The sequence below is a fragment of the Channa argus genome, chromosome 8 (genome assembly GCF_033026475.1).
Source record: "Channa argus isolate prfri chromosome 8, Channa argus male v1.0, whole genome shotgun sequence".
Lineage (NCBI taxonomy): Eukaryota > Metazoa > Chordata > Actinopteri > Anabantiformes > Channidae > Channa > Channa argus.
Window position 1 is genome coordinate 23,080,913 of NC_090204.1, and position 22,100 is coordinate 23,103,012.

General features: G+C 39.4%; 3 protein-coding genes and 1 long non-coding RNA gene across 4 annotated transcripts in view; 3 read left to right on the forward strand and 1 right to left on the reverse strand.

Annotated features, from left to right (window-relative positions):
- LOC137131753 (ephrin-A2-like) overlaps positions 1 to 5,192 on the forward strand; it is a 58,510-nt gene extending 53,318 nt beyond the window's left edge. Inside the window, exon 4 of the mRNA XM_067513481.1 lies at positions 682 to 5,192. Within this exon, the coding sequence (XP_067369582.1) occupies positions 682 to 815 (134 nt within the window). The 3' untranslated portion in view covers positions 816 to 5,192. The remainder of the gene's footprint in view (positions 1 to 681) is intronic.
- LOC137131757 (uncharacterized) lies at positions 859 to 10,503 on the reverse strand. The gene is made up of 3 exons (XR_010915033.1): positions 10,292 to 10,503; positions 7,289 to 7,444; positions 859 to 987 (listed from the first exon to the last, which is right to left on the reverse strand). It is a non-coding gene; the product is annotated as an uncharacterized lncRNA (long non-coding RNA).
- Positions 10,504 to 11,465: 962 nt separating this feature from the next.
- On the forward strand, positions 11,466 to 15,175 carry LOC137131751 (E3 SUMO-protein ligase ZBED1-like). The gene is made up of 3 exons (XM_067513479.1): positions 11,466 to 11,593; positions 11,695 to 11,784; positions 12,684 to 15,175. The coding sequence occupies exons 1-3, from the start codon at positions 11,566 to 11,568 to the stop codon at positions 14,075 to 14,077; spliced, it is 1,512 nt and encodes a 503-aa protein (XP_067369580.1). The 5' UTR covers positions 11,466 to 11,565; the 3' UTR covers positions 14,078 to 15,175.
- A 102-nt stretch (positions 15,176 to 15,277) lies between these two features.
- LOC137131755 (T-cell acute lymphocytic leukemia protein 1 homolog) lies at positions 15,278 to 20,328 on the forward strand. Its single transcript, XM_067513482.1, has 3 exons — positions 15,278 to 18,253; positions 18,673 to 18,737; positions 19,152 to 20,328. The coding sequence occupies exons 1-3, from the start codon at positions 18,165 to 18,167 to the stop codon at positions 19,520 to 19,522; spliced, it is 525 nt and encodes a 174-aa protein (XP_067369583.1). The 5' UTR covers positions 15,278 to 18,164; the 3' UTR covers positions 19,523 to 20,328.
- Positions 20,329 to 22,100: the final 1,772 nt, after the last annotated feature.

Consider the following 22,100-nt stretch of genomic DNA (forward strand, 5'->3'; position numbering starts at 1 on the left):
TCAATTCGGAGGAAATATTTCCAAAAATAACAACAAACCACATGGGATTTACAGTAACTGATAATCTGCACTATTGAGAGTCAATTTAAAACATGAAAATGTGACGTTTGAAACGCTGTTAAGGTTCCAACATTAATTCTACCTGTAAATGTGTTTGTGTGCTTCACTAATCTGCTTGTTCCGTTTCCACTTCGTTATTTAATAATCTGCTCACAAACTTTGCAGATTGTTTGTCCTTATTCTGTTAATTCCTTGCAATAATCTTCGTGACATTAAATCTACAATTGTTATTATTGGCTAACTTTATTTAACTGTTTGTGCACAGTGTCAAAACCTAGCAGTATTTTTTATTCACCTTGTGATATTTTAGTCATTGGTCATTTGCAGGGTTCAATAATCTGCTTAATTAAGGTTGCTGCTTTTAATCCTTGACGCGTGATTATTTACCACACATTCTGCTTTTGAAGGTTCTCAATCTTCCTAAATCTTAGAAGGTCAATAGCTGGTAACTTTACCTCAGTCTCTCTTGGATCAGAAGAGCTTCAGACTTTGTGGCTGCTCCTGCAGGGCACAGAAAACACCTGAATATGACTTTGTTTTCAGCAGCTGCAGCTCAGATGGTGATTCATGTTTTCTCTGTTGCTGATGTGAAAATCTTCATCTGTCCTCTGTCTCCATCAGATGACTCTGTGTACGAGTCTCCAGAGCCCTTCCTCACGGACGACACCACCGGCGGCTGCAGCCTGGCCGTGCCTCGCCTCTCCCCGCTGTCCGCCACGTTGCTCGCCCTGCTCCTTCTCCTCACCTCCTCATAGCACCTCCTACTCTTCTTTCTCCTGTCGCTCTGAGGCACGAAACTAATCCAGCTTCCTCTCCCTGACCTCTGACCTTTACCTGAATGCCACTCAGCAGCTCAGCCAATCAGAGGAGGCCAAGGTCACCCATGGGAGGAGCCTGGAGCTGTGTCTTTGCTCCGTGATGATGCTTCTGAACGGCAAAGAAAACTCATCAGAGATCCATAGTTTGTTAAATTTAATATTCACTATAAAATCAGTTTTTACTGTTTTTATGTCCAACTTCTGCCTTGTAGAGCCAGATTTCTTTTTATTCTGATGCTGGTACAAATGCCAAAATTTTACTTTCCCAAGTAACGATTTTCTACAAAACTTTTTTTGATTTAAGAAGTTTTGCCAAACAGACTAAGAAAACACCAGTGGTTTAACATGTTTGCAACAAAACGAAAGGAACCCTCCCAAAACTTCCCATAGGAAGATATTATTAGTAGAGCAAACAAATTCTTATAATTAAGTTTAATAATCTTAAATATTTAACAAATCTGAACTTAAAACAAGCAACTTTCAGGACTTCACATAAGTCGCATATCAACACTTTCATGACAAAGAAATCCTGCTGTTTTAGAAAACGTATTTTTCCGCTGTTCCAGCCAGATTTTATTTTACATTCATGTCAAAAATGTAACTTGGACTTTACCCCCCGAAAAATCAGGAAAGAAAATGTGTCGAACAAAAGCCTCCTGAGCGTTTGACTTACGTTTTTATGTTTACAGCCACAGCAGAACCAAACTGAGCATTGATAAAACACATCCTACAACATTAAAAGGATTTTAAATAGTAACAATAAGCCAACTAGTAAATGAAAAGACTAATTATTTCAATTCAATGTGAAAAAAAGCTAATGACAGATGTCGAAAAACCGGATCTGTGTCTTAACTTAATATTTGAATCAGGCCCTTCAGTATTTGGATCAATTAGCTTGTTAGACAAGATAAATTAATTTGTCAGATTTACGTTTAATCAACATGTTTTTTTTCCCTGCTGTTCATCTCATTCTCTGGTTTTAGTGATCATCACTCTAATGGTATTTTTGCCTTCAACAAAAAAATACAAATACACCGTTGGATTTTGTATTTAGCTTTTGTATCAAACGTTCAAATTAATGTCAAAAAAACCAATTCTGTGAGTGATTTAAAACTAGATAAACTATTAAAAATCTGGGTTTTGGTCTTCTACCTTCTACCCCCCCCAACCCCCCCAACCACACACACGCCACAATGCTGACCCGACACACCAACAGCGAAACTCTTTGACAGGACTCTGACAGGAGGAGGCAGGGATCTAACTACTGACCCTGGCATTAGTGGACAACTGTCGCTACCAGCTAAGCCACAGTTTCTTCTAAAATAATTATTTTTAAATAGTAGTAATTACGTCTTTACAGTAGCGTATTTATTTACTTTAACCATGTTCAGAAATGTAAGAGCAGTTGGACTCAGTACTAGTTTGATTTGACCAACTTTGTGGACGTACGTTAAAACAGAAAGTTGTGTGCTCTAATATCTTCTGTTCAATATCTTTCACAAAATATTTATTAAATGTTCCTGTGGATCCCAGGCTTATTCGGGCATTAGAATATGTTGTTGGTAACCTCGCAAACACACTGGTGTTGTCTTTTATTACAAGCTCTCTGACTAAACATGGTTCAAATTTAGCAAATTGTTTTAAATCAGGAAATATTAGACCAATAAATCAGGGAGATGATCAGGTAAAATATGACCGTGATTGTAGCATTTCAGCTGACAGATCATCAGCATCCTCCGTGTGTATCTGTAGTCAGGACTCGAGTCTGAACCACAGCAGTTTATCCAGCCCAGGTTCAGTCTGTGGACAAATGATGCAGAACCATCAGCTGAATGAAACAAAGACTGAACTCTTCCTCACAGTTTCATCCCAGCTTTGGACACAGAACATCATTGTTGTCGTCGTCATCTGCATGAACACCAGCAGAAACGGACTCAATCAGCATCAACCCAAAACAAACTTCCACCGAAACCGAGCGTCACGCTCAGGATCCAGCTCCAGGCTGAGCTCTCTGATCCACTGCAGCTGTTTGTCCTGGAAACATTTACCACTGATGATTACAGGGACAGAATCAGCCACCGCTGTCAAAACCAAAATCACTCACTTGATGGGTTTTCGCTGGTCTGCATTTCAAACTAGTTGGCAAATTTTTTTTTAACCCCTTGCAGTGTATTTCGTCTTACTGGCTCAACCTAGAACACCTGAATTAAGCGGTTTTAAAGGAGGTTCAGCTGTCACGTGTATCACCTCTTTCCCTGATCCATCTGTCCACATCTGACCACAGTAGACTGAATCTTAATGGATCGCAAAACCAAGATCTACTAAATGACCCTGTCGTCTGAAACATAAATGATGCGATAAGCATGTGGAGTTGTCTCTAAGTGTACTTTTTAAAATGCAGTCATTTCAACACATTTTTAGAACATTAGAGAAATCCATTACATTTTTAAGTACAGGCAACAAATTTTTATTTTTTTTTTAAAATCTGCTAAAATTTGGTCAGTTTTTACAAAACAAAACTCATGTTAAGACGCCTACAATGACACTAAGTTAATGACATTTAAATAGTTTTCTGTTCAATTTACGATTAAATTGTTTTAAAAAAAATTCTGACTAACACTTCAAATACCGTTAACACTGTGACAACTGAAGCTAACAGATTCATAAGCTGAAGCTAACTAGCTTCACAGACCCAAAGGACGAGCTAACGTACCTTTACAAACCGTCGCCTCTGAGGCTGAAAGCTACTGTAGCTCCACAGACCTTTTTAGGACAAGCTAACGCAAAGGACAAACTGGGACGACTTTACAGATAACTAGCTAATGTAGCGTTAACGAGCTAGCACGCTAACTTGGGTCCAGCCAGGCTAAGCAGTCGAACCCTAACAAGATTAGGTCAAATAAGTGAACGTCACCTCCGAGACCTTCTGCGGACGTTCATTTAGTTTTAGTAACATCCCAGCTCAGAAAATGTCCCTCTTTGACGAGCAGTTTGGATGTTGTGGCTCATTTCTGTCCCCGTAATTACTAGCAGAGTGAAATGTCAAATCGTATCCTGTTATTCAGTTGTCTCCGTCTCTCGCCCACCTCCGGCCCTTCAGCAGCAGCTTCTCATTTTGTAAATCTGCCAAAGAAACTTTTCTATTGGATGCTCGTTAGTAGAAGGCCCTGCCCACTTTCTGTGCAAGGGGCGTGGTTATCATACATGGGAGGAGTTTGTTTTTTTTTTTTTTTTGCTAAATTGTGTTTTGCCATAAAAATGTAAACGAATGTTCTGTAAAAATAAAAAACGAACAAACGAAGAATGGCCTTTCCCCCACTGGTGCTGAATTTTTTTAGTAACTAACAAACATTGCGTGGTCAAGGTGAAGAACTTCATGAAGTCCCTTTTTTTTTTTTCTTTTTCTTCTTAATCTCTTCATACCGTCCCTCCATCTCCACTGATGGAGGGGAGTGTGTCCTTGTGTGTGGACAAACAGGGGCATGCTGGGAAATGCAGTATCTATAACAAAGGCACTGTAATGGAGAACGGACTGACGGATGATGTAGCACTTGGACGTTTTGGAAACAAGTTTCTTTATTGGTACGATATAAACGAACTTTTTTAGGTTTGTGCCATTGTTCTGTTCTAAAAAGAGCAGGAGGAAATTTAAATGAGATGTGAAGGAATCAGTCCAATGTTGTTTGTTGTTGTCGATGTTGAAATTTCCTCCTTTTTCTTCCTGCTTGCATCACAATGCATTCTGGTCCTTGTAGTCCTGTGTGTTCCTGTTGATGAATTATAATTTTGATGGGCTTTCCAGCTCATCATCCTTTTGTCAGGTTTCGTATGGATGGAATCTTTTTTTTTTTTTGTGGCATAAGAATTGTTAAAGCTGGAGGAAGGAAAATCTACAGAAAAATGTTCTGACGGTGGTTTTGTGAGTGGGAGTGAGACCTCCCTCCTGTTTACAGTATCTCTGAGCTCAATCATAGTGAAAGGAAATGTTTTTCTACATTAAATTGTCTGCATATTTTATTCTTTAAAAGACAAAATCTGATTTTGTATATTTTCTTATTGGATGCTTATAAAGTCCTGTTGTAAAAAAAAATTATAATTAAAAAATGCAGTTATCTGATTGGCTGAAGAGCTAACGAGTGGTCAGAGGTCATTATGCCTTTCAGGATATTTTTTTCCTGTGCTGCATGAGCAGGAAAAATAGAAGTGAAAAATACATTTAATGAATTTACTTTGAAGATTTCAGAGAGAAAATGTTATGACGTGTATGAATCTGTGTTTGATAAATTCACCACCAATAAAAGTTCCACGAAAATAGTTTTTCTGCTTTGTCCAGTTTGTTTCTCTTCATCCACTAAAAGAATTTTAACTTCGGGTGGTTTGGGTAGTTTTAAAGTCACATGTCTCTGGATGAACTAATTTAACTTTGTATTATACATACAGCATTTTCTTTTTAATTTAAATATGCATAAATCCTGGTTAGTGTAATTTATAACAAAGCACCGTATTTCTGTTGCGTCTGAAAAGCTAGATATTTTATGTTTTGAGAATATACTTTAATATCAAGCATTTAGTTTAATGTATAAAAACACACGTTATCTTAAATTTGTATTTTGTAACTGAAACGCATCTTCAGTCTGCAAACTTTCCATTTTACACCTTCATCTCCTAAATCTAATAATCTATTTGATTTCATTGTTGTAAATTTGTTTTCTTTTCAAATAAATTTATTTTGCTTCTAAATAGACTTTGTACTTTAGATAAATCGACCAAATCATTTCGGCTTGACGCACATTTAGTAGTTGCTACTTTTATGACCAAATTCATATTATACAAACTTCACATAATTTATGAGCAAAGAGCTAAAACTAGCTGAAGCTCTCAGTTTAAAGTAGCTACAATGGAGAAAAAGTATAAAGTGGCATAAAAAAGTACACAAGCACTTAACATTTATACATGAAAAGTACTTGAGTAAATGTACTGCAGTTTCTTGTCTCACTAAGACAAATCATCTCCTGTTTTTCGGTTGCTCGGTGGTAAAAGTTTAGAGAGATCACACCTGTCGGCCAAGAAACTGGAAAGTAACCAAGTACATTTACTCAAGTACTGCATTCAGGTATATTGTTGAAATATTGAGTACTTCTCTCTTTTGTTTCTTTATAAATGTACTAATTTTTAAGCTTCGGTTACTTTGCAGATTCAAAGTATTTGTACAAAATATAATAAACTAATAAATGATGACCTGATAGATCCAATTACCTAGCAATACATAAAGTAATCGGCTGTACTTTTAACAGCTGCAGCATTAAGTTATCTACACATAAATGCGTCAATAACATAATTTAATAATATAATTTCCATTATTGTGATAATGGGGTGAAATGCTCCTTTACAGCATCACAACAGCACAGGGTCAATTTTCCTGCATCATAAATGTTTTGACTCTTTGTCCCTTTAAATTATTTTCACTCTGTGGTATTTTTATGCCTCTGTGCAGCCACAGACATTATGTCTTAAGGGTTTCAGAAGTCAAAGTACTGCTAAGGAATAAATGTTTAGTCCATGATGGAACAACTTTTGTTAAGTAGAATTACTGTGTATATGAAGAAGTTTCTGATAATAGAGTACTTTTACACTGAAGTACTTTCAATTAAAAGATAAAAAACTGTTTTCTACTACTGCTTTAAATCTGTCTGTGACAAAGGTTTAATTCAGCTTCTGAAGGAGCTTTCACTTCAAATTTGTATTACTCCATCAAAACAACTGGCAATAAAAGTCACGATTAATACTCATGTATTTTAGAGCAGTTTCCAACTCAAATAGAACTAATTTAACCAGAACCTGTTCACTTTTTAGCCCAGTTTTACCTGAAAGTGTGTGAACGTCCCCACAAATCTCAAAATCAATGCCGACGTTCCAAGTTGCGTTTTTCTATTCAAACACATCTCTCATCTCCATCAGTCTCCGCGGACAATCTGACTTCCCATCAGCCCCTGCTGCTCACCTGAGGCCCTGAAACTCAGAGGAATCAAAGCCACACACGGCGAGATCGATCCAGCGATCAGCAGGCGCAGCGGAGGCTGTGATTTGTGCTCAGCCATGTGTGTCTGAGCTGCTGTGATGGGAGAAACATTTACCGCTAAACTGTCCAATCAGAACACATCTGAAATTAAACGGCTTGTTTTTCTGATTGGGTGACGCCTCCTCACTTTACCGCCATCAGAGCGAGGTCAGTGTGAAGGACAACGAGGCAACACTGATGGGTCTGTCTCCAGGAGCTGATTTAGCTCAGTTCAATAAAAGTATTAAACTATGGGACGAGGTTCCAAACACAGAAAACATTTAAACTGACAACAATAAAGTTCTTCTTTGTCAGTAGTTTCTCTGATTCCTGTTAAACTCCTCAAACTCACCAGTTAAATCCTCAGTGTTTGGAGGTAAACACTGCTGAGCGGCAGGAAGATTTGACCAATCAGGACTCATTTATTTGTGCCTTAGATCATTAGGAGCGAGGACAACGTCTGAAGGTTATCATCATCATCGTCGTCCTTCAGCTTGCAGCTCAGACTCTGTTCACACAACAAACTTTTGTCAGAGAGCAGAAAAAGACACTGATCAAAGTACAGCAACCTGTGTACTACTACCAGTAATTTGATGTGGAACCTAATTCTACTAAATGAAAACTGTGAGGAACAAAGAAGTAACTTTAGCCACAAAGTATATTTATTCATGTACTGTACTTAAGTAAAAAATTTGAGGTACTTTTACTGTACGCGTATATTTTCTTTGCATGCCACAATCTTGTTCACACATTTAGTTACCAAAAGAAAAAAAAAGCTAATAAATTAGTTTGATGCACATTTTTTTTTAAATGATCGGGTGAAAAGTTCTGAATTTTATAGTTTTTACGTAAACAAATGTTTGAACAGCTTCTCTGCAGTGACTGGATGATATTATTTTCCATTTGTATTCATTTTTAGTCATTTTGAGGTTTAGACCAAAGTCCGGAGGAAGTGCAGTGAATAAAATTACAGTCATTTACATTTTTCTCAACACTGTTTTGTAAATGTTCTGAAAATGATGCACAATCAAGTCATTAACCCAGAAAAATCCATCCATAAGAAAAGTAGCCACTAGCTGCAGTTACACGATGTACAGACTGTTTAGTAAACTGACGCGTCTGGATACTTTCTCCACAAGTGCAAATATCTGATAAGGCTCAAAACAATCCCTTAGTCAGTGTTTGCTTCCTGGTCTCTGTCTCTGTTCAGTCTAAGGACGTGAACTCGGGTGTGAACATTCTGTGACGCTGTCTTTAACATGGTGAATTGGTTCAAATGTTGCGATCAACAAAAACCGCATCATGTGAAAAACCATGAAAACCAATGGTGGTGGGACTCAGTCAGCTGGCGACATCTGCTGGACGAATGGCTGCATGTCAGCCTGATGAAACAGAGCAAATGGTCTCCAGCTTTTCTGATTCACTTCAAACCGTCTCCGCAGCTCTGACTTTAAATGTTGTGCTAGGACAAGAAGTACGTCCACTGTGTGGAGCAGCTGCCAAAACGTCACCTTTGCAAACTGTATCCATAGACACCACGGTGAACCGTTATAACAATGTGAAGTACAGATGCATAAAACTCTTTAGATTCATAAATATGCAAACACACCCTTTTCCCCACATCTACAAAGACACATGTACTGTGCACCTGGTTCTGTTTTATGAATCTCAAACATCGTCGTAAAGCTGAGGTTCGTTTCCACTCCCACGATTCACCATGAACGGAAGCACAAATGCCTTAATCGTCAGTCTGCGTATCGTTGCTTTTCTTCACTCCAACACTAAAATAAATAAGATTGAGGAAGAACTTTTTTTTTTTTTCGCCTGTGTGAGATGCAACCGAAGTTTTTAAACCATATATGTTTATTCTAAGACCATTAGGAATACTGAGCAAACAATGTTCTAATATCAGATTATAGACGCAGAAGGAAACTCAATATAAAGCGTGTACACCTGGTGTGAGGTATTCCGACAGGTGCACACTGTTTCCCCCCACACATTCCAGTTTGTGTGCAAAAAGGTCTTTGCATGTTTTTTGCATACATTTGTGTTCGTCTGCACCAACAAAGTCTGCAGAGAAGCAAAGTGTTCAGAGCAGAGTCAGACCGACACCTGCTCCCATCACTTCAACCTGATCAGCTTGTCTTCACGGAGCCAAATGTGCAGTATTTTATGCAAAGACAGTTACGTGTGTAACATTTTCATATCAATCTGAAAATACTCCAGGTTTGAAGCTGAGCCATGTAAAGTGAAGCAGAAGACTTTCTGATTCTGAACTACTTCTGGGGTCAGAAATTAAACTTGAAGTTAATCAGTGTCAGTGGCCACGTTAAACCAGCAAATGTTACATTATCTGTACATCACTTCATTATTTGTGTTTCTGAATTTGTCACTTTGAAAACTGCAAATTGTTACAGTTTGGCAGGTTTTACTTGAATTTGTATTTATGAGTTGAGTAATACACATTTCAAAAATGATCAGTAATCTGCATTTTCCTTGATAAATAGAAAGTACCTGTATCTCACCAATTATTTACAATACAATAATCACAAATCATGCAGCTTAAAGTATCATTGCTGAAATCTTCTTCTTTTTCTTTGGGCTGCTCCCTTTCAGGCGTCACCACAGCGAATTATGTGTACTTAAAGTCCTGCACTTTCTTCACCTCTGCTCCCTGTAACCTCACCGTTCCACCTAGATTTTCCTCCACCTGCTCCCTGCTCTCACTACAAATCACAATGTCGTCTGCAAACATCATAGTCCATGGAGATTCCTGTCTAACCTCATTTGTCAACCAGAGCAAACAAGAAGGGGCTCAGAGCTGATCCTTGATGCAGACCCACCTCCACCTTGAACTCCTCTGTCACACCTACAGCACCTCACCACTGTCTTACAGCTCTCATACATGTCCTGCACCACTCTAACATACTTCTCTGCCGCTCCAGACGTCCTCATACAATACCACAGCTCCTCTCTCGGCACCCTGTCATACGCTTTTTCTAACTCTACGAAGACACAATGCAACTCCCTCTGACCTTCTCTGTACTTCTCCATCAGCGTCCTCAAAGCAAATACTGCATCTGTTGTACTCTTTCTAGGCATGAAACCATATTGCTGCTCACAAATGTTCACCTCTGCCCTTAGCCGAGCTTCCACTACTCTTTCCCACAACTTCATTGTGTGACTCATCAGCTTTATTCCTCTGTAGTTATCACAGCTCTGCTCATCTCCCTTGTTCTTAAAAATTGGTACCAGTACACTTCTCCTCCAGTCCTCAGCATCCTCTCACTCTCCAAGATCTTGTTAACAAACTAGTCAGAAACTCTACTGCCACCTCTCCCAGACACTTCCATACCTCCACAGGTTTGTCATCAGGACCAACTGCCTTTCCACTCTTCATCCTCTTCAACGTCCTCCTCACTTCACTCTTACTAATCTTTGCTACTTCCTGCTCCACACCAGTCACCTCTCCTACTTTTAAAAGTATTATTACTGCCTAGATCAGTATTTTGGAGTCTGTGTAAATGACTCCTATTATGGAAATTCTATAATGTCCACAAACTGACAGTTCCCACAGCAGGTTTAGTTTCACTTCACAAGAAAAACATCCTGAGGAAGTCATTTACATGCAATCGCATGTCTCGTTGGCACATATCTGAAAGCTCTGAACACTTTGACTTCATCATCCTCTGAAGTTTTCATAATGAAAAGGATCATGTTTTATCCATTGATGTTATTTTTCCGTTTAATTTTTACCTTTCTGTCCGATTCTTTACAACTGTTTAATTAAGATTTTTTTGGATGGTTGATTTTATTATTATTATTTCTAAGTCAGCAGAGGCCATGTAAACATTGGAAACTGTGAATCAAAATCGCAGAATGTAAAAATATTACGTTTCACTCGATGAGTTTCACTTTCTGTGAACTTGTAGATTATTGTTACAGAAGCCCTCATTTACATGTGTTTACATGGGCTCACGTGTCAGGATAAGATCACACCACACAGGTGGACAAGCAGAAAGATCTGGACAAACCTGAAATAAGACCTATGTAAACATGAAGAACTGCAAATCAAAATCACATGGTGTAAACACGTTACAGCAGAGACTATTTCATCAGCTTCACGTTTTTCCTGAGTTCTGCAGCAGCTGTTGTGTCACCTGAACATACCACTTATCAAGCTCTAGTGTTCAATTTAAACATATTTAAAACAATTCACCGACCCTCAGTTCACTCAGTCGACTCTCTCTCTGTGCTGAACTACAACTTTAAACTGCAGGTTCTATAGAGTGTTGCCTAACGGTGGGCTGCTGGAACAAGCACTGATGGTTTCATTTAAGAAAAACAACCTGCATGTGTTAGTCATCGCCCATGAAGTCAGCACATATCTAGAGCTCTGAATAATACAGGTGGGAGACGGATCTGTGCAATTATCAACATGTGTTTCATCAAAGCAAATATACCAAAAAACACAACGTAAAATACCTTTCATTGTTTTCAAACTCCACCCAGGTAAAAACCAGGCATAAAGCCAGAGTGGGCGGGTGAAACTACACCACTACACCAAAAAAGACAATCGACAGGAGACTCAAAGTCATTCAGAGGAAGCAAAACTGAACGAACCCTGAAATGGCTTCAATACCCAGAAGTGTTCGATGTAAGTAACTAATGACAAAAAGTTCCTTATTACTACAAGGTTTAAATTAGTATTTAAACATTTAATGCTGATTTTGTGTTTTTGATGTGGTTTACTACGAGCCTGCACAGTGAGACCAACACCCTACCCACAGAGGAGCGGGAGACGGGACAACCCCCACCAGCCACAAGATCATATCAGGCAAAGAAGAGGTAAATATTTCTAATTCTTTCATTTTGAAAAAGGTTGGCTTTTCCTGAGGGCTGTGCCATTTCACAGTCAAGTTGCAATTCATGCTTGAGTGAAAATCTGAAGAAATTCCCTCAAAGTTCTAGTCACATCGTAAATGAGAGACGGACAACCTGAACATTGATGCCTCTGGCCATGGCTGTCATCATCATCATGGCCACTTAAGTGTTTTTACCTTATGTTCTGGGGAAATTCCACTTTTACCCTTTTTATCAGTCTTAGAACCAACTGACAACAATAAATTTTGTTTGAAAAGTCTACTCAAATGTCTCTGCTGCATGGGCGTTGTTGAACCCAGAGCTTCACGGCTTTGATTGAGTGAAGACATTTATGCCGCAGAGGTTGTAGTGAACACTGAAAGAATGCATTTATCCTAAGAACCATGTGGCCACAACATACAGCAGAGCACCTGTACGCAGTCATCATACAGGTCTGGTATGACAGTTTTGGCAGCCTGGAGGCCCAACGAGTAGAACATCAGGCTGGGATGCAAAGGTCTGCAGGACCAAATCCCAGCCCACACTCCAGGTGCCTCCTGGGGCAGGACGCTCAGCGCTAGCTCTGATTGGGGGGCAGTGACATCATGACTGTCTCCAGGGAGATGCCGGATCAAAGTGTGTTTGTAAAACCCGTTTCACATGTGAACTTGTCCGGAGACAGATAAGTGATAGAAACATCAACAGGCCCACTCGCTTTTAATCCTCACGACATTTCAGGACAGAGCAGTGTTGATACACAAAGACTAATAAGTTTGTAGTCCCAATTATAATGACATAGATCTATGTTAAAAAAAAACAAAGGCAAACAATCCTGTGGAATAGTCCTAATATATAATGAACTTTACATCCATTTCCTTCCACAGCTGGATACCAGGAAATACTGACCCCTAAAAGACACTTGTTAAAGATGATTGTATCAAACCTGCAGCCCTTGGAAATCACAGAGGATCCCAACTTCCTGGGTTTTATCAATGCATTACACACCACTTTTCAAATTCCCACCAAATCTGAGATGCGCTCACTGCTTATGACCGTTTACAAGGAAAAGGAGAAAGAGTTGCAAAACACCTTGGCCTCTGTTGATGACGTGACACTGACATGTGAGCTGTGGTCTTCAAGACCTGAAGACTCATACCTGACAGCGAGCGCTCATTTTGTGGACAACCTCGGAAATCTCAGGTCCTACACGCTCCAGACTACCTGTCTGTTTGGAGACGAATCTGCAGCCAACATTCAAAACCAACTCACTGCCATCATGGAGGTTTGGGGCATAAAAGAAAAGGTCCACACAGTGGTCAGAGCTGGCATGCCTCAAATGAAACGTGTTAAGGTGAAATGGAGAGACATGCCTTGTTTTGCTGACACCCTGAATATGATATTTAAGGATCTAATGGGAAATGATGAGCTATCAAATGTACTCAGAAAGTGCCAGGACATCATCAGGTTCTTTAAGTACAACTCTGATGCTGAGAGGAAGCTCAGAGAGATTCAGCAACAGCTGGGCATGAAACAAGAGGAGCTGATCCTGTGCTCTGGGGACCAGTGGTTCACCTGGCTACACATGCTTGAACAACTGCATCGTCAATACTGGACCATGATGATGGTGATTGACGAACAAGGCAAGACAGATTTAAATCTTAATGAAAATGATAAAAGAAAACTCGACAATATCATATCAGCCCTGAAACCTCTGAGGGAAGCCACGTCCATGATGAAAGGAAAAGGATTTGAGACCATTTCAGTCATTTTGCCTCTGCTGATGAAAGTCATGGCCAAACTTAAAGGGGAAGAAAAACAAAATGATGTCGCTCGGGCTTTACTGTCTAAATGTAAAAAGAAGTTTGGTGACATCAACAACCACCAACTGGCTCCCATGACATTCCTTGACCCGAGATACAAAAACCAGCTGGGAGAGCAAAACAAAAAACAAGCGATAGAGAAAATTACGAAGGAGCTCACCGCAGGCCAAGTCTTCTCTGCTGCTAAGGTCAAAGCTGTACTGAAAAGATACTTGGCCAAAGAGCCTAATGCAAAGGATTCAAACCCTTTGGCCTGGTGGAGGTTCACAGGAAAGGAGCAATTTGGTGACTTGAGCAAACTAGCTCTGAAAAAACTTGGGGTTGTCTCCACTGCTTTGCCACTGGAGAGAGCATCCGTCAGCACAGGTGAACGGTTCTCCAACTTCAGGAGCTCCATCGAGCCAGAAATCCTCCACATGACCCTGTTCCTTCACAACAACTGGTGTACCAACTCTTAGAAACAAATTCATGAGTCTGAGCTCACTTAAATTTAGCATATCTTGCATTTTATGCCCTGTTTAACACACACAAATAGAAAATGACAATCGCTTTTTCTGTTTAATAATTTGCTTGAAATCAAGACAACCGTGATTTACGACAAACATGGCCAACAACTAACCTTCAACATCCCAGGTTTGAATCCAGATAGGGACCTTTGTTGCGTAACAACAAACAAACAACTTAACACCTTCGAATTAGAGGAGGGGATCTGAGTCTAATAAGGTCTCTAACTTTCTGAAGCCAAGAATGAAACATTCATGCCACCTCTATCGGTGATCGATCAACTGTTCAGGAGAGAAGGTTGTTGGTTTAGAACTTCCCTCTCAGTTCTGATGCCTTTGGGGTGACTGTGGCTCCTAATGAAGCATCAGTAATTTGATCGTGAAACCCTCCTGTTCACAGTAAAAGTGTCCTCGGGCAAGACACTGAACCCCAAGTTGCTCCAGTTCCTGAAAACCTGTCATCGGTGTGTGTCCTGAATTTCCCCCAGAGAATCAGTAAAGTGTGTGCTGTCATCTTCAAATTTAAACAATGTTTACAATGATTATGAGAACCTGATTTCCAACATGATTAAACAATCCACACCTGACAGACTTAACTTGTGGAAAAAAAACTCCCATAAACATCTTCTGGATGACACACGGTGTCCTGAATCCCCTGTGATTGATCCAATCTTCGTCCAACACCTTTCATAAAGCTTTCAGTGAATCATCCGCCTGCTACAGGAGTGAACATATGGATGTTAACTTTTTGATTTTTTCCCGATTATTTGTTTTATTTAGCTTTTTCTGATGAACATGATCTCAGATGTTTTTATTCTGTATGTTGGTTTGAGGTTTGGGTTCTTAACTTCAACTTACTGCATGTTTTTTTTTAAATTACAAAATTAGATATAGCAAAGTCCCAATTTGAGGAGGATTTTGTTTTACACAATAAAAAGTAATAGATTTTACCTTCTAAATGGAAAAACATTTATCCATTTTATTTATTTATTGTTTGAGAGACAATTTTATTTATTGCAAAACTTTAAATAAATTGGTTGCTTTCAGATATGATACTGTGCTCTGCGTGTTTTTTTTTAATAGGACAAGCTTAAAAAAGTTTTTTTTGCTTGCTCAAATACATATATTTGAACAGAAAACAATTATAAAAAATAAAAATCAAACAATTTAGAAAAAGCTCGGTCAGCTCTAGGCTGGACCGTTGGCATTTTAAAAAAAATTACTTTACAAAAACGGTCCCTCACCTTTAACATTTCTTAATTTAAAAACCTTGACTCATTTTATTTTTCAATTATAATTGGTTTCAAATTTTAATATGAAAACAAATAATACACTATAATACGTTTTTCTGCTTTGATTAATGCAGTGTCTCTGCTATACAGAGATTCTGAGATAAGTTGCTGAATTCTGCCCTCGTGTGGATAAAACTGAGCCTGTTTTCATCGTTTCATTCTTCACAATTTTTATTTACAAAACGAATAAAAAAAATTTAACTGTTTTTTTCTTATGTGTCTAATTGCTTAGATACTGCATGTGGAAATGGGTGATAGCAAAATGTGCTTCAGTGCATCATCTTTTCTTTGCATGTCTCCTGTTTCTGTCTCTGACTAAATAACTCTGATCGTAGGTGAGTTTAATGACAAAACTGGCTCAGGAATCATGGAAAAACTCAGACAGTGAAGAAAATACTTTTTGTTCTAATTTTCTTTCGTGCTTTATAAACACTTGACGGTAATGATACTTGCAGCTGCAGGTATTTTTACAAGTGAGGACGTGGAAGAGGCTGAAACGTGCTGCAGGGCTCGTGTGTTTCAGAAACACTGATGACCTATAATAAACTTCTGCAGTTGCACACGTTTTAATCCTGAAATCTCACCACATGACATGTGCGTCAAGGGTCAAGCTTACCTGTGTGATGTCATCGTGGTGGGCGTGGCTGAGACAGCGACAGGTCAACAGGTGTTTAGAAATAGTGAACCAGTAAATTAACTAGATCTAAAAGAAAAAAAGAAAAAAAAAAGACAAAAATAATAATAATAATAGTTAGTTATATGTTCCAGCTGTAGAGTTGAGTTTGATTAAAGTTATAATTCTTATATTGAAGTATTTATTTATTTATTTATTTAGCCAATTATAAAATTTGTGTTTACTGCAGAATTCCCGATAAGTCATAGATTAAAATTCAATCTACTACAAGATTATTGTGAAGATGAACTGCAGTGCTGTCAAGGTTGATGATCATGTTAACATTTTAAATCTATTTTCAGAACCTGTTGACACATATTTACTGACTCTACATTTATAAAACTAAGCAACAGAGAGATAATGTGTAGCAACAAGTAGCATACATAGAAATATACAGTATATTTAAAAAAAAACACGTGTATAATCACACAGTGTTGTCATACTGAATTATACTGATGTGTATACAGAAATCATATCGCTGTGAAACACTTTAAGAAAGCAGCTGAAAAACCTGCAGGAGGAAAAAAAAGTAAGAAAAAGAACTAAACAAGGATCTGAACATTTTTCCTGCAGAAAACGTATTTATGAGGCACATGTGCAAAAAAATCTGGACTAGACTTTATTCATGTTATCAGCAGCATTAGGGCTAAGTAGTGTTTAATATACCTTGTTTTCATCAGTTATCATCAGAAATCATTACTTACTGCAGTAGTCCTACTTTGAACTTGTACTTTTTAGGTAGCTCAGGCACTTTAACGAGTGTTTGTGTACCTGCGACTGTACTTGTGTTATTTTTTTCGGTGCTCAGTTCACTAAAAGCTAAAAATGAAACATTCTGTGTAAAAACGTTTAAATCAAGTTAACACGAAGCAGCCGGAGGAGAGAAATGAATGACCAGGTCACAGGAAGTGAAGCAGAGGAGGGAGGGGTGTCGGTTCCCCCTGTCAGGTTTAAAGAGCCTCGGAACCAAACGGAACCTGCACCGGAAACCACACACGGTTCTAGCGACAACACAAAAAGCTTGAGGAAACCGACAGCTCACCTGTACCTGTGCCTGTTCCATGCAGTCGTGAAGTACCTGTTCGCGCATGCGCACAAACACGATTTAAATGTTGAGATTTCAAAATTAAAGCACATCAGAGGAAGCTAAAAATCTAATTTCTCACGTGGTGATTAAAAAAAGAAATTAAACGGATGCTGCTGATAACACGAATGTACAATCCAGATTTTTTCCACGGGCACTTATAATTAAGTAATCTGCAGAAATGTATTTTAAATTCTGTTATTTCTATCTTTCTTTGGCACATAAAAAACAACGTAGAAGTGGAAAAAAGACACAAGACAGAACAAATGGAACTGAAGACGTCCAGGAACGGCGGGTTTATACAATAGACCTCCTCAAACTTGTGAACAAAGTAGAAAAATAAAGCAAAACCAAAAAAAAAAAACCTGCAGTTTAATATCATCATAGCCCAAAAAATTTGACAGGAAAAGAAAAAAACAACACAATTTTAATAACATAAATAATAACCAACCACACATCCTGAACTAAACGTGCTGACAGTTTGTTTGTCGCGCGCTCTAACAATAATACAGTTTTGGAAGTTATGGGTTTGTTCAAACATTATTACCATAAATCAAATAATTCATGTACAGATTCAAGCACAGAACCAATTCAGAAACCTGATTTTTGACTATTTACTGTGTGTGAGTTCTTCTTTAGTTCACGTTGAAATAAAATATTAGATCTGCTGAATTCAGCTCAGAGAAATGTGGAAGGACTCGGCTCTGGAATCAGGGTCGTGACGGAGCAGGAGGCGACGCCGGAAAACACGACTCCTGCAACGCGGGAGGGGCGGGTCCTGGCTCGTCCTGGCTCCTGTAAGTCCCCGGGGGGCTGCTTCCTGGGTCCGTCTGTGTTTAATGAGACTGTCATTATTGATGGGGTCTCCATGGAAACGACGCGTCACGACACACAGAGGGGACGCAGGGTGGGATAAAAGAGGCAGCGGGACGCTGAGGACACGGACACTAACGCTGAACCTACCGGACACCCTGATCTGTCTGCTCCCAAACCATGAGGCTCCACCTGTCTGAGACCTGTCCGCTGCTGCCTGAAGAAGACATGCTGGACGAGACCGCGCATCCTCTGCACACTTTGTACAGGTGAGAGCAAAGGTGTTCACTCCTCTGTAGGTGCAAGTGTGAATCAGTCTCAGCTGTTTCTGTAGCTTAACAAGCTCCTGGCCGCGGGGTCTGGAGATCCAGCTACATGTGCTGGAACAAGTTTAGAACCAGTTGTATGAAGCCAGAAATAACACGAAAGATTTGGTCGAAAATTGTGGTGAACTGGAAAACTACTGGATCATTCTGATCTGGAATCACTTTAAATGGTAGTTTCTAAGTTCGTCTTGAGTGAACAGAGCAAACCTTTTGTGCACAGCTTTGGAGAAGGACACTGACTTAAGGAAGATGCAGTATTTTCATTGTGGTCCAACAAGTAGAGAAAAGCTGCAGGAGTCCAGGTCACAGTTGATGTCTATATCATCTGCTGCTGGATCTGATCTGTTTGTTTCTGTCTGCAGGGGTCACGATGGAGGCTTCAGGACCAAACACAGACCGACGGGAAGTGAGATCCACCTCAATGACGGTAGGACAGTTTACATTTTTAAAACCAGAAAATAAGTGAAGTGTTCGGAGTCTGAAGGGTGTCAACACAATATTTTTTTATTTTACAGTTTTATATTAAAATGTTAAAATCGAAAGAAAAAAATCTGAAAATCTGTGATGTTTTGTCTTTTTTAAAATGTAATTTTCTTAAATCTAAAGTATAATATACAGAAGTGCACTAATTATTCTGCTCACGGTTTTGATTAATAATCATTTCATCAAACAAACATTTATTTGATGTATTTCAGAGAAAAATCTGAAAACCTTCAGATTTAAACTGGAAAAAGTCTTTTAATCAAAATAGTTTTAAAGCCGGATCCTTTTCTTCTGCTGCTGCTGCTTCTGTTCCTGTGTGACAGCTGTCATCCTTAGCTGACCCCCCTCTTGTCCTCAGGTTCTGGTCCACGGGTCGTCCGTCGGATTTTCACCAACAGCCGGGAACGTTGGCGTCAGCAGAATGTCAACGGAGCCTTCGCTGAGCTGCGGCGACTCATCCCCACCCACCCCCCTGACAGGAAGCTCAGCAAGAACGAAATCCTGCGCATGGCACTCAAGTACATCAACTTCTTGGACCATTTGCTGATGGACCAGGATATTAGGGAGGCCACGCAGGACCAAGTGGAGAGCCTGGGGCAGGAGGACAGACTGCATGGGGCACTGTCTCCAAATTCTAGCTGTGAGAGCTCAGTGGATGGAGACTCAGACAGTCTGATGGAGGAACAGGATTGTGGGGAGCTGCAGTACCTCCAACTGGCAACCAGGTGATCAGGTCCAGCAGAGACTCCAACTGGTCCACTGTGTGGGATCCAGGAGAGTCAAGTCAGACCGACGCTGCAGAGAGCAGAACACCATGTAAATCCAGTTCTGGGTGATTTTTATTTAGTGAGACTCGGGTAAAAAAAAAAAAAGTTTTTTTAATGAAGTACTGTGCACATGTAGTATTATCTTTTACTCAACAAATAAACCCTCACGTACTATTGTGGATGAAGCAGCTGTCAGTACATTACATGGTTAAAATCAGTTCCACATTTACCTGCTGCTACATTAGTGGTCAGGTACTGCTGCTTGTAGTGGAGTACTTCTTAGGAAAGTACTGGAACTTGTACATTTTGAGCCTTTTCTATGCTCATCATGATAAATCGCTTTCTGTACCAATACGTTGGGAAAACAGCAGCACGATACTTTAAAAACACAAAGGTTTATGTGACATTCACATTGATCAGTGTTGTTAATTTTTTTTCTATTATGTGTTTAGTATTTTTGTCTCTGACGTGTGTTTTCTTACCTGTTTGAAGTTCTGCAGTCGGAGCAGGAGAACCAGTAACCGCATCTAGTTTCTTTAATGTTAAAGGAACTTTGGTGCTTTTAATGTTTAAAAATCTGCTGTTTGTTGTGCTGTGCAGTAAAATTGTGTCAGTTGTATTTGTGAGGAAATAGATCAATAAAGAGTGATTTAACATTTGTGTGTCTGTGAGACTTTTACTGCGTTTTAACAACGTGTGTCAGTTTATCTGCATCACAAAATGACGTGCGAGTTGTTTTGGTTCTAAAAACTGGAACATTTTACTGTATGACTGTGCTGGGGCACAGTCAGGGGTCTTCTTCTGAGGTTTAGAGGTAGGGATTCCATTTTGCACATTATGTGGGGGGGGGGGGGGGGGGGGTGTCTGGAGCCCAGAAAGGGACGTAGGAGAAAAAAAAATGTTGGTTGGAAATTTTTTTTGCAAAATTTCACAAAATGTTTGTGGCGGACTCTCGCTGTAACGCGTACTCCGACTCGGTGGACATGTCTGGCTTTGTTAGCAACCAACTGCGCAACTCTGGACAACTTCATCAGTACCGATTAATATATGCTTGATGCAGAAAACACGGATTACTAGTTAGCGCAAGCAAAACACTAGGATGCCATTTTGTCATTAATGACAAGAGCCAAGTGAAAACCACGATTGTCATTTCCATAGTGACCAACTGAAGTAAATGTACTGTGAAAACATTTGCGAGATCTGGTGAAAGTTGACCTTTTCTTTCCCCATATGTCCCTTCGCTGGCTCCGTAGGGTCCAGCATCTCTCACTGATGAAACACATGCTTTGACCAGGCATAAAGACCCAGACAAGCTGTTGGAATTTCAAATAATATTGTCAAAATATTATAATGAATCAGATTAAATCAGTTTATTAATGTTTCGTCCTATACGTCCTGCCCCTGCTTATGGCTGAATCTGTTGATTGTTTTAAGAAAGCAGCTGATGAGACTCTTACTTTAGTTGGCAGCTTCTAGGTTTTAACAGTTTTATTTTGTTTCTATATTTCTTTTCCTAGAATATTTTAACTATGTTATTTTATCGGATATGGCTGCACCCTGTAAAGCACTTTGTGATGTTATTTGTGAAAAGTCCTGTATGAATAAAGCTCACTTAATTACTTATAGCATAATTAAAATGTTCTGGTTAAAGCCACAGAGACACATGGAGAAAATGGTAATGGAGAGATGATTAAATGTTTCACTGTTTAAAATAATTTTTAAGATTGATTTTGTTTAGATATATTTCTTTGATTTCCTCTGTGTTTGAATTACAGATTGAACCTTCTGTTGTTCTCCTCACACTTTATTAATCCAACTCGATGGTTATACTTTTCCCACCATTTTGACCCTCAGGGGACACCGCACCATAAAGCTGCAGAGGTGAACAGGCACATTTCATTACAGCTCTCATTAAATGCAGGGTTTCTCAGATCGAGTGTTTCCCACAGTACGGTCTGTCAGGATCATGCTGATAACAGGGTTACGGGCCAGTGATGAGTGGGCGTGGAGCTGATGGCCGATAAATATCTGGGCCAATCAAACGGTCCCCGAGAGAGAGAGGACGGGTCCCAGAGGAGGAGAGTGTGTGTGTGTGAATTAGAAGGAGTTTTACAATTAGTTCCCACCTCTGTCTCTGCTGCTGCACAGACACTGATCTCTTCTCTCTGTGTGTTTTCATGAATGCTCATTAAATCACTGGAAGCTACGACTTCAGTTCCAAAACAAAATGAAAGAATTCTCCTGAATGTAGGAACATTTCACCCTTTATTCTTTTACAACTTTGATATAATTTAGCTTTTTAACACTGATCAACAGACTCTTGCCTACAAAGCTGTCTGAATTGATAAAAACTATTAAAACTATTAAATTAAATAACTGACCTCATCATTAAGAAATGGAAGGAATATGGCACAGGTGACTAGTGACGGAGGCCCCCAGGACTCCTCAGAAGGATTCAGGCTTCAGCAGCTGAGATGGCAGAGCCTGGACATACAAACAGTGCAGCTCCGCTTCTTTACCAGCCAACGTTTAATGGCAGC